This window comes from Lynx rufus, unplaced genomic scaffold (assembly GCF_022079265.1).
Source record: "Lynx rufus isolate CCGP_SWC_20201006 ecotype Redwood Valley unplaced genomic scaffold, mLynRuf1.p SCAF_5, whole genome shotgun sequence".
In the NCBI taxonomy this organism is placed as follows: Eukaryota; Metazoa; Chordata; class Mammalia; order Carnivora; family Felidae; genus Lynx; species Lynx rufus.
Genome location: NW_025814867.1, coordinates 103,667,210 through 103,680,016, shown reverse-complemented (window position 1 = coordinate 103,680,016; position 12,807 = coordinate 103,667,210). Strand labels below are relative to the sequence as shown.

Genomic DNA, 12,807 nt, shown 5'->3' with positions numbered 1-12,807 from the left:
CTCTGTGAACACCTGTGGACATCTGTGGCCTCTGAAAATTCAGGACCCACCTGACCGACTTGTTTTCAACCCAGTTCTGAGTCTTGTGGTCAAACTGGACGCAGGTGACAGGTAGGGCCACCAGTTGGCCTTCATGCTAACTGCCATTATGCCTCCTTTTCTGTATCCAGGATGGAGAGGGCCAAAGCCAGCCACCACACCTCCTCCTCTCCTTCCATTAGTGACTACATTATCACCTCCCTACCTCTACCTATGTCAATTAGAACACTGTAGGAAAAAAAAAATGTTTTTGAAAGAAAGAAAGCCCCATCCATCCATAAAAGTTTAGGAAGCCCCGACAAGAATAGCAGGCCCAGTGTCTGGCCAACATGAAGTGCTCAAATATGTATTTAACAAGCAAAACATATGACACATATCCCAGCTGCTCATACTTTCACCACCAACAGGCCTGGGGCTCACTGAGGATAAATACGTCCTCCCAGGATGATGGCTGGAGCTCGGCGGAGGAGGAGTTGAATGAATCACCCCTCTGTAGAACCCTCAGGGCTCTTATCTTTGCCTCTGAGTCTCTTTGGCTTCTCTGGTCCCTTCCTCACACGCTTCCTTCAGTCTCTGTGGCCTTTCCCAAGGTTTATGTGGACGCAGGACCTAGAACCTCATCTTGCCTTCAGGCCATATTTTCCTCGAGTTCTAGAATTTACCTGGCTTATCTTGATTGCTCAGAATCCTCTGCTCTCCTAGTGCTTCTCCCTCCCATTCTGTGCAGACTCCTCAGGGCCCCTTCCTCTCCCAGCCCCTGAGGCCAGACCAAATAATCAGATTAAACAGAGGCTTCTGATACATTCTGCACTGGCACAGAAACGTTCTGCAAGGGCACTTGTGATATTTTGTAAGATATGCTCATCTCTCCTTTCCGGATGTACCTATTATAGCTATTATGGATCATTAACTAAAACTCCTGACTAGCTCGCCCCACCCTCTAGCCCGCCTCTTCTTTTTTCAGCCCCTCCACAGCCCCAGACTAGAGTTCAGCTCTTTCTTCTCCCAGCCCTGGCTGTTTGGATCTCCAGCTTCCTTTGCACTAAGATTATTATAATTGGTGAACTGCTCTAAGACATTCAGATGTACCTGACGAGAGGCAGACTCTCTGAGGATTCATTTTTCCCCAAGCCAGGTCTATTAATAGATGCAGGGTTGACATTACCTAAAATGAGCTTTTTTCTTTTAACTGCACAAAGAAACGTTCATTTTTTGTTCCTCATGGAAGGAAGTAGGGCAAATATCAAGGCCTGATGTTTTGCCCTTCATCAAAAAAAATTCTTTTAGACACTGAGTCAGGGCCTCTTAAGTAGACCGAAATTCATCCTCACAGTCAGTCCTAGAGAGGCAAGTGTCCATGAGTGAGAGCGAGCAAGGATAACTCAAAGCACACAGAGGGCCAAATTTGGCTTGATGTCCTCATTAAAAAAAAAAATGACCCCCATGGGAGTTTTGTCTGAATTGGGGCTATGGGAAAGAAGCCAGTTCAACTGACTATATTAACATTTTTTAAAAATTGTTTTAACAAACATGTTGAAAGCAAGTTGCCCATGGAAACTCAGACTCCAGTGATTTTCCTTGCTGACATATGGCACTGACTTAATGGAACAGATCAGATAAATGATATAATCACAGTGAATTCCATGTGTTTATAATTGTGCCTTTGATCTATACAGTGTGAAGTGCTTTGCCAACATCAGCTCACTGATCTTCCTCACCACCTTCTGCGACATGTATGGGGCTGCTTTTATCCCCTCACTTCACTGAGACGCTAAGAAGTGGAATGTCTAAAGTCATCAGCTTGTTATGATGAGGCTAAGAAAAGATCCTGCAACCCATGAGTCCTGTCTGATTCAGTTTCCTGACCATTAAGACTCAGCCTCTTCAACAGGGATTCAATAAGCAGCTTAGCTCCTGGCTCCCGCCCCTCTCCAAACAAATGGCTACAGGTGCAGGCAGGGGGTGTGTGAAAATTTCACTCTGATCTGGCATTAATTTCAATGTACGGCATCACATTTAGTTCCTTCTTCCACTCCTCAGCATTATCAGTCAGCTTCTTGGATGCCCAAGAGACTTGTTATGGGGAGACCGGGTAGTGTCCACAGCCCTTGTACATATAATTATGCTTTTTTGGTGTGTTCTCTAGAGTCTCTATGAGAACAGAAGCTGCTCAATCATAAGAAAATCCTAAAAACAGACAGTAATTGCATAGAGGTGTTCCTTCAGATTAATAGTGGTGAGCTTACTAGAAAGATCTGGCATAGGGTTAGACTGGCTAAGTTTCTTTGTAATGTTCCAGCAGAGGCCATACAGGCAGCCAAACACAGCATGTTCTGTTCAGTCAAGAATTCTGGAATATGCAAATGTGGCTCATCAAAATAATCTCAGATACCTAAAATTTTCTATTTCTTCATCTTTCTCTGAAAGCTTTCTTTCAAGTTCTGCTTTAGCTTCCAAGAGTTCAAGCTGGAAGCGAAGAATCTTGCTTTCGTTACGTTCCAGAGCTCCCTGAAACACATAAATTAAAAGTACTAAGTTAAGTCTACTTTATGGATACAGAATTTTTTTTCCTCAAAATGTGTGTCACTATTGCAGCTCTCTTTGGAGTTGCTGGGAGGCCTCTAAGTTCAAATCAGTTCCCTGAAGATTGGAACAGGATGAGAGACGAGTGACTGCTTTTGTTTGTCACATCACTTACAGCTTTGACATTCTTAGGGCTCTTGGCTGTAGTTCAAGAACTAGAATTCTAAAGCATTTTTTTTTTAAATAGAAAAATTCAATCTTGTCTGTGACTATATTTAAACTTTTTAATTCATTACTCTGGACTTTTCTTAATATAGTTGATCCTCAGGATGAATCAATAAAAGGATCAAAGCTAGAACAAGGAAAGTGATAACTCCTACCTGCAATCTTTTATTCAATTCTGGACATCACGGAGGAACAGAGAAAAAGGTGAAAGCAGCCAGAGAACAGGAAACAGGATAGTGTCCAAATAGTGTCAAAGGAAGAACAATAAAGGCATTTAGGATGTGCCTGACACAAAACACTCAGTGTGAGCCGTCACCACCATGATTATTAATACTACTTCAAATGGATTGCTTTGACAGCTGGGGAAATCTCCTGCCCCTCTGAGTATTTAAATATAGGCAAGGCAATTACCGCCAGGGATGTTATAAAGGTGATTCAAGTTTAAAAGTGGAGCTTTGATCAAATCGTTAAAGTCTATTCCAAAGATACAATTTACATTGCAGTAGAAACAAAATATTTGGAGGATACTGAGGAAGATGTTTATTGGGGACACAGGTGTGACAACAATCCATTGGTCAGTTAACAATTGGCAGGTAGTCCTGAGGGCCAGAGTAATTTTTATGGCCTCTTCTGAGGTATGCTTACCACATGCAACCAAAAGGAGAAAATAAAACTGAGTAGCAATTTCAAGATAAAAAGAAGAAAGATGTTAGGAATTTTAATATGCCTTAAGGCCTTGCTGCTGTTCCCTCAACACTACCTTCAATATCAGAGACAATAAATCAAAAACCAATGCTTGGATAGCAATTTCCTGCAAGGAAATGCTGCCCTTCCTTCAGGGGAAACTGTCACCTCTCAACCTCTAGAATCCACAGAGAAAGTGAATCTTTGGAGAAGGTGACCTGGGATAATTTGAGTTTTGTGGCTTCAGAAATAATCTGATAAAGATTCTCATAAAGGCTCACCCAGGAAAACAAATAACCCAATTTTACAAATACACGTCCAAGTTGATGAAGTATTTATGGATGCTGCCGAAGATGCAAACTTGAGAAAATGCAAATAGAATATAATGCCATCTAGTGGCAGTAAGTGGTATGAGCGCCACGGCCTTCTCACCTAGGAGGTGCTAGTCGATTCAATACACAGGAAAGTCTACATGTTATATGAGACTAAAACTGTCCCTGCCCAATCATACCTCTCACAGACCTGTCATAGTGCTTGAAAGTTTGGCTATAAAAATTACTTCTTTAGGTTAAGGTGGTGGCTTTAGGAAATCCCTGCCTAGGATGGTCAGTAGACCAAAGGGAGCAAGTAAATGAAACATTTCACCAACTTTTTCACCAACCAGCCTTGTTAGGTGACATGACACCACACTAGCAAATAAAAGGATTCTGTATGAAATGTAGAAGACCTGAGGGAAACAGTTATTCACAAAATGGCAACAGGTGCGTCAAAAGCCATCCACTTGACAACTCTGTATGTGGGGTATATATATGGACATGTCTTCTGTCTGCCTGGTTTCTTACAGAAATGTAGTGGTAAGATAAATTTAACAGAGATTGCTTGGCATGGAGCAGTCCTTTGGGGTCTAATTTCCCATTATCATACCTTCCAAAAGGCTCTGTTTAAAACTGACTGCTTTGCCTTTTAAAATCATTTTCTCAGTTGGAGGGTGAGTGGTGGGGGCTGTGTTTTAAGTACTGGGTGCTTAGTCTGAGGGAGGGTCAAGAAGATGAAATTCAGCTATGAGCAAAAAGGCTTTGCAGGGCGTGTTAACTGTTTAGTGACCACGACAGATGACTCTTTTTATAGGTCACTCTCTTTGGCACAAAGTCTTCTCAGAGGTCCTTTCACTCACTAGCACACCCCAAGGGATAAAGGCAGAGGCTGCTCTTGAACTTATAATCCAGAACACTCAAAACACTCCTGTCACACAATCTGTACAAAGATGAGCTTTCCGGGCAAATGTTTGAGAACATCACTTTGAATCCCATTTTTAAAACTAAAGTTTTTTAGGGGGGGAAAAAAGGGTTTTAGCCAACTCTTTTTAAAGAGAGGAGGAGGTGTGAGGATATTTATTCATTGTTGAATGAATAAATAGATTCAACAGATATTTGTTGAACCTCTAGTACACACCAAGCCAATGTTCCAGGCCAGTGCTTCTCAAATATTAGTGGAAATATGAACACTACAGGATCTTGTTAAAATGCAGATTCTGATTCAACAGATGTGGGGAGAAGGCTGGGAGTCTGAATTTCTAACAAGCTCCAGGGCAATACAGCTCCAAGCAGCTGATCCTTGGGCCACATTTTGAACAGTAAAGGTCCAGGCACTGAGGATAAATTGATGAATGAGAGAGACATGGTTGCTCTTTTCGTTGCAACTGGTAGATTTGCATCCACTGCTGCTTATCCTGCCCTCTGAGCCTCTATGAAATGGGGACACTAGTTTGCTAGGGTGATTGCATAAAATAAGGCCTATCGAGCACTGGGCATAGTCCCTAGCAGGTAGTAGTTAACACTCGAAGAAGAAGTGTCATTTTGTTGTTGCTGCTGCTATTATTACTAGAAAGCAGGTCTCCTGTTTTGTCACATTGACACAAACCGCCGTTGCTCCCTGGACGTAATACCTCTGCTTCTTCCAGTGCCACCTGGACTTCAGTCTTCTCTTGTTCAATCCGTTTCTTGACCTTCTCCATTTCACTTAAGTTTTTCTTTCCTTCCCTCACCTGATTTGTCAGATTAGAAATCTCTTCTGGAGAGGAAAGAAAGGCAAAGTTAGTGAATGGAACCTGTCTCAGACCCATAATATCAGGTACAGCAGACCGTTTCCCTGGGACCGTAGTCATGCTATCCTTGGAAGCTTGACGGCAAGGCCACTACTGGCACAGATGGGACCCTTGTTCGAATTAGAAAAAGTCACTCTTTATTCAGTACATTCTTTTGCCACCTGCCAGAAAGTTGCCCACTACAACTAGAGAGGATGGTGCTTCTCAGAGTATTGCACCATAAACAACCTGTACAACTTCACATGGTGGTCCTTTTGTCAAAGCCACGTCAGATTCTGCCTGGTGGTGCTCTAAGACACAGACCTGAATCTTTACACACCCAGTGTAAGTGCTCAGCGCTTGACACCAGTGGCTGCCATTTTGTCCGCCGCCACTCAATACCAGGATGGGAACTTAAAGCATAAGCTGGGTCATTGCCTGCCAGAAGCCAACACAGGAGCCCGGATAGACCCAAGAATCCAAAGGAGGTCAAGCACTTGAAGGTTTGTGTCTAGTCTCCCATGAACACAAGTCTTCTGACAGAATAAGGAGGCATCCAGGAGTGACAAAACCTCTCCCACTCAATATTGTTATTGTCATTTCTGTGTCTTCATAAAGGAAGCCTTTAGTAACTAAGAGGTGTGGAGTAGGGCCAAGTAGCTCTGGGAATTACCCACAGTCCAGAGATGGTGAGAGGAGCTCAAGAGCATGCCTGCTGCTCTGGTTTTGAGATCCCTGGCTGTGATGTGATGTGATGTGATATGATGAGACAAGAGTTTTGAAAAGTCACAAAACCAAGGGGCACCTGGACCTCAGCTTAGGTCATGATCTCACAGTTCGTGGGTTTGAGCCCCATTGCAGGCTCTGTGCTGACAGCTCCGAGCCTGGAGCCTGCTTCAGATTCTATGTCTCCCTCTCTCTCTCTGCCCCTTCCCTGCTCTTGCTCTCTCTCTCTCTCTCTCTCTCTCTCTCAAAAAATAAATAAACATTACAAAAAAATTTTTTTAAGTTACAAAACCAAACCCTTTAGATGGCAATTCTTACATAATAAATCCTTCTCTTATAAGCCCTCTCCAGAAGAGAGGTTCCCAAAAGAAAACTCAAGGGCGGTGGCTCTCCACTCTGATCATACCTCAGAATCACTTGGAGAGCTTTTGAAAAAGACTTCTGCCCAAGCCCCACCCCAGACCAAGTGTGGTCCCCAGACCAGCAGCACTTGCCTCACTGGCAATTTGTTAGAAATGCAAATTCTCAGACCCCACCCTAGACCCAGTGAATCAGAAACTCTGTGGGGAGGGCCCAGCCAACCATTCTAACAAGCCCTCCAGGTGGTTTGGATGCTGCTAAAGATTCCTAACCACTGTTCCAGCACCTCCCACATGTCCAGTCAGTGACCTCATCATGGACTTTGTGGGCCAACAGGAAGGCAGGATTCATTTATGTCTCCAATAGTAATGAACTTGCTCCCAGGGCATCTCAGGGTTTTAATGCACATCACTGGTGGTGCTGGTGTAAGTTGGCCGCCTCATTGAAGGGCTGCTTGGCAGTATCTCAAAATTGAGAAGTTCATTCCTTTAACCCAGCAGTTCTGTTTCTAGGAATCCACCCCTACTGAATTATTATTACATGTCCACAAATATATGTGCAGCATGTACAGTATAGTATTACTTATAATTGTGAAACATCACATCTAAGCTGAATAAGGTCTCGTTAAAAAAACGTTAACCATCCTTATTATAAAACACTACCTAGCTATCAACAATCACGCGGCAGGTCTCCTTGCACAGACATGCAAAGAGAATAACAAGGCATGTGGAAGGTGGCACAGCTGGTCGTTAAGTGTATATATGCTGGAGTCAAGCTGGCTGGGCTCCAATCTCAGATCTGCTTTTGATCAACTGTGAATTTGGACAATTTTTTAATCTTACACGATTTAACATAATCTGCATTTTACAGACAAAGAAACTAACACATAGGACTGTTTTGAGAATTCAATAACGAATGGTTACATACACCACAGAGCCCGGCACATAGCGTAGCCTATGGAAATATTTGTTAAATTAGAAAATATACTGACAAATGTAAAAAAGAAAAGAAAAGAAAAGAAAAAAGAAACAGTGTCAAATACTGTATAATTTGAATAATACACACATGAATATATGCATGGAAAATCTTGGTAAGACTATGGGTGATAAAGAAATTCTTAAAAGTGGCTTTCTTGACAGAGGGAACCTAGGGCTAAGGTCAGAAAGTAGTCCTTTTTCAGGGCACCTGAGTGGCTCAGTCAGTTAAGTCTCTGACTTAGGCTCAGGTCATGATCCCGCAGTTTGTGGGTTCAAGCCCCACATTGGGCCCTGTGCTGACAGCTCAGAGCCTGGAGCCTGCTTCGGATTCTGTGTCTTCCTCACTCTCTGCCCCTCCCCCACTCACACTCTGTCCCTGTCTCCCAAAAATAAATAAACATTTTTAAAAAATAAAAGAAAGTAGTCTTATTTTTAGAACTTAATAAAACTAATAACTGTAATTTTAAAAAGGTTTCCAAAAAGAGTATTAAAAGTAGAAAAGTGAAGGGGTGCCTGGGTAGCTCAGTTGGTTGAGCAACCGACTTTGGCTCAGGTCATGATCTTACAGTTTGTGAGTTCAAGCCCCGCGTTGGACTCTGTGCTGACGGCTCAGAGCCTGGAGCCTGTTTTGGATTCTGTGTCTCCCTCTCTCTCTGCCCCTCTCCCACTCATGCTGTGTCTCTCTCTGTCTCAGAAATAAATAAACATAAAAAATTAAAAAAAAAATAGAAAAGTGAAAACCTGAGCGGGACCATGACAATGCCGAGGCTTCTGCCCATGAAGGACAGCCCTGCCCTGGTAGCCAGGGCACCCCCACACGACGTTGTCCTGCTCTGGCTCCAAGCCCAGCTCAGAGTACCTTGGAGATTCTTGTTCACCCTCTGAAGCGTCTCCTGGCTCACAGTGCTCTCCTCGCAGGCGTGCCTGAGCTTAAGGAGCTCCATGCTAAGGGCACGGGCCTCCTCCTGAGAGGCCTCCAGCACGGCCTGTGACTCCTCCTGCTTCTGCCTCCAGTCATCAAAGCACTTGTCAAAGTGCTGCTGCTTCCGGTCCAGTACCGCTGCTGAGGAACGGGCCTTCCCAAGGTCCCACAGGGTGTCCCCGAGCTCGAGCTGCAGTCTGTGCCTGGCCCTCTCCAGGGAGGCATTTCTGGCATTTGCTACCCCCACGGCTTCAGCCGCCTCCTGCAATCTAATTGCCAGCTTCTTCCTGCAAAGGGGAGACCCAAACAAATGGCAGGTGAGCTTCAGCCCTCAGAGAGCTCACCCGGTTTGTCCTGGATTAAAACAGTGCTTCGGTACAAAATAGGGTGGCCCTTGAGGTTGGCTTAATGGTACCAAGCAAAAGCAGCTCACACCGGAAAATGACGTCCTTGTGCCTATAGAGCCCAGATGTCGGCTGGCCACCATCCTCTGGCTCCTGTGTACATGTGTGCTTTATTTTCCCCCACCCTTTGTCACCCTGGTCTTGGAACTCAGGATCTCTGAATCCTGGAAGTATTTGCTTACCCTAAACCTCCTATAAGCAATACAGACTTTATTGATGACTGAAGAAATGGGAGAAAGAAGAAGATCGTACTGAACACCCCACCAACAGTAAGCAGTTGTTGAAAGTTTGTAGGCATATTGGGACACCTGGGTGACTCAGTCGGTTAAGCATCCGACTCTTGATTTCAGCTCAGGTCATGAGCTCACAGTTTGTGAGTTCGAGCCCGGAGTCGGGCTCTGCGCTGTTGCTACGGAGTTTGCTTGGGATTTTTTTTCTCTCTCTCTCTCTCTCTCTCTGCCCCTCCCCTGCTCTCTCTCTCTCTCTTTTTCAGATAAATAAATAAATATTTAAAAAAAAGTTCTTAGGCGCATCTAATCTTTAAAGATCTCCTTGCTACATTGCTCCCAAGGAACATTCTTTGGTTCTCTCCTGCTCATTCTCTCTCCCTCCTATCACATGGCTCTTAAACAGGCCAAAGTTCTGTCTTTTGTCTGAATTTTTTCTCCACCCCAGATTATCTGCTCAAATTTATATACTCAAATCCATGCCACTTAACAGGTCACTGCTCTCAGGAGGGACTCTAGCCCCCACTGTTGTCCCTCCAGCATCCCCTGAGACGGAGTGGCTTATTAAAGTGCTTCCTCCACCACCCCCACAATGCAGTGCTCTGAGACTTTCTAATGGATGAAATGTGTTTTCTTGCTCACATCTCCCGCAGGGACACTGGCAGTCCCATTCTTACCCATTCATTACACTTCTTAGATGAAAGGTACTGTGCATACCAAAAATTCTGTTATTAAACAGAAAAAGACCCTCCGGAATGAACATGTGCCACACAACTAGCCCATCAGAGCAATGTGATCATACAGCCCCTTTTGGGTGGAAGCCTTCAAAAACCAATCTGTGTTCAGCATCCTTGCTTCATTTTTCCTAAATATTAAGAGGAGATTCTGATGGATCGCATGGTGACCATAGTTAACAATTCTGTCTTATATACTTGAAAGCTGCTGTGAGAGTAGAGCTTTAATGGTCTCACCATAACGACAACAAATGGTAATTACATAGGGCAGGGGATGTGTTAACTAACCACATTGTGATAAAGACTTTGCAATATGTACATATATGAAATCATCACTTTGTATTCCTTAAACATATTCAATAGTATACAAGAGTTTGGGGCCCAGATGAAACTAGAGTTGGTACCAGCATGTCAATATCAATATGGATACATGAATGTCAATTACATCTCAATAAAGCTGGAGAAGAAAGGAGATTCCGATGCTTTAACCGATCTAAAACAAGGATCTTGTAATAACTACTTTAGAAATACCCAACTGGTACCAGAAAGTAGGGATTTTACTTTGGGTGACCAACTATACTAAGGGGTTTCACCACGATGTGGGGCTATCAGTGCTAAAATCAGGCAAGCCCACAAGCCCATGGGGCAAAATAGACAAGTTGGTCACCCTCATTTCACTGATAACATTGTCTACATTTCATACCAACTACCCTTTGTTCTTCAACTTGCAACCATAAGTTCTTACTTAGTACTTAGCGCTAGAATCTGCAAGCAGAGGTAGAAGATTAAGAAACCAAATCCCTGTCCTTAGGGAATGTGGGATTTGGAAGTAGTCAACTGGGTCTCAGATGAGCTTGATTCAGCTAGACACAGTCATGCTGTGAAGACAAGACTGGAAATCAAAGCAGGTGGACCCTGAACTTGCCAATTAAAAAAAGGGGGGGGGGCGGAATCCTAGAGGGGTTTTTTTGTACCTCTGCCTCCCTGGGGTGATTTAGAAAGAAAACATAATATAGACAACGTTTTATTTGTTTGATATTCAACTAAGTTTAAAGCAGAAGAGGGATTCGGATATTACCACATTGTCCATTATTTCTCTTTAGTTGTCATGTGCTGCAGGACAACGATTTGTTAGCTCAACAAAATCACACGGTTATATGTGGTCTATATACTTTCCCTCTTTTCTGCCCCTCCCAAGAAAACCTTCAAACACTGTGACTGCTAGGCACTTGCACCAGAAATTTTCCATCACCGAAGGAAAAAAAATCTTACTTTAGAAGCAAATGCCATATTTCAGGTATGAGGAGCCATTTCAGTTCAAAGCCCCACTTTTCTGTGGTGCAGAGTTTTTCAAACATGTACGGCAGATATTTTTAGTACCTGTCATCCCAAAGCCCTTTTTAAGTTACTGTGGCTTCAGAGACAGATTACTTGATACCCCTTTAGGGACAGGACACGGCGACTGTTAAGCAAGTGCCCAGCCACGTCTCTCAAATATTTAGGTAAAGAACTGAAAAACAATATTTTTGGTTGAAACTAAAGAGAACTGTAATGATCTGCTCCGAATTTTTGCTAAGCTACCAAGCCAGAGACACATTCTTTTGAGTAAACCTTTAATGACTATAAAGCTGGGGTTGGTTTGACACTTTCTCTCAAATTTACACGGTCCTTTGACCTCTGAGCAAAATGTTTCAGTTCTACACCCCGGTACCAAGTCTTGATTCATCTAGGCCCCAAGCTCCTGTAGTTTCTGAGAAGGACTTCTAACACCTTTATGTAGTGTTGGCTATAAAACCGACATTCTAACCTTAGAGGTGGTCTGAGGGTGATTTCTTTTCAAAGAAACGTTTGTCCCTTAAGGCATGACGACAGATCCTGATATGTTTCCAGCCATCCCTGTCCATCTTCACAGACCACTTTGTAGTCTACAGGTTGTAGACCAGAGACATAATGACTTGAATGTATGGAGACGTGTACACACACGGACTCGATTATTTTGATGTTCCAAATGAAGTCTAGGATTTCAAGTGCTAGCCCATTTTCAAACCATAGCTCAAAGTCACATCTTCTATGAAGACTTGCCTTGGGCCCTAGAAAGAGCCTCCTTTCTTTCACCAGGATCTCTTTATAGTCTTTCCTACTTTGTATTATGATTTTTAGTTTGTAGCCTCACTGGAGCACGTGTTCCTTGCCAGCAGTGGCTGTTTCAGCTCCGGTCTCGGGCTTATTCACACACTTGGTAAGGAGTTGTTAAGTGTATACATGAGGTCTTTAAGACACAGTCACTACCCCCATCCCCTGCTGTGTAACTGCCTCCAGGTTCAGGTGCATCTGGCTCTACTCACTTGGCTTCCTCCAAGTCTTCAGTTCTCTGAGTGGTGTCATCTGCATACTTCATCCTCCACTGCACCATTTCAGCATTGCCTTTGGATAGAGCCCGGAGCAGCTCAGCCTTGGCCTCTTGTTCTTCCTCGTATTGCTCTTGGAGAAGGTCACGGTCATGCTTGGCTGACTGCAGGGCCTGGGCCAGGGCACTCTGTGACTTAAAGGACACAACACACGTTAAAAAAAAAAAAAGAAAGAAAGAAAAGAAAAGGCATCACTACCATTAACAACGAAATGCTTGGAGGTGACATCATTTTTTTTTTTTTTTTAGATAAGGTTAATAACAACCTGTCACAAATGCAAGCTGAACCTGAACCTAGTAAGATAATACCAGGGAAAGAATTGGGGACAAGAAAGGATAGAGTATCTAATTGCTGCCGGTATAACAGGGAAGAGAGTTCTATTTAGGGAAATGCCTGCCTGACTATGTGGGCTTCAGCAATAGGCAGCCCTGGAGTTCAGGAAATAGTGGGGGAGGCAAAGGTAGTAAGAATATTCCCTACCATTTAGGCAATAAG

General features: G+C 43.5%; 1 protein-coding gene across 1 annotated transcript in view; it reads right to left on the bottom strand.

Annotated features, from left to right (window-relative positions):
- Positions 1–12,807, bottom strand: part of MYH15 (myosin heavy chain 15) — a 152,650-nt gene that overhangs the window by 42,798 nt on the left and 97,045 nt on the right. Inside the window, exons 31-34 of the mRNA XM_047100446.1 lie at positions 12,250–12,446; positions 8,477–8,826; positions 5,417–5,541; positions 2,432–2,547 (exon numbers count right to left, since the gene is read on the bottom strand). Of these exons, the coding sequence (XP_046956402.1) occupies positions 2,432–2,547; positions 5,417–5,541; positions 8,477–8,826; positions 12,250–12,446 (788 nt within the window). The remainder of the gene's footprint in view (positions 1–2,431; positions 2,548–5,416; positions 5,542–8,476; positions 8,827–12,249; positions 12,447–12,807) is intronic.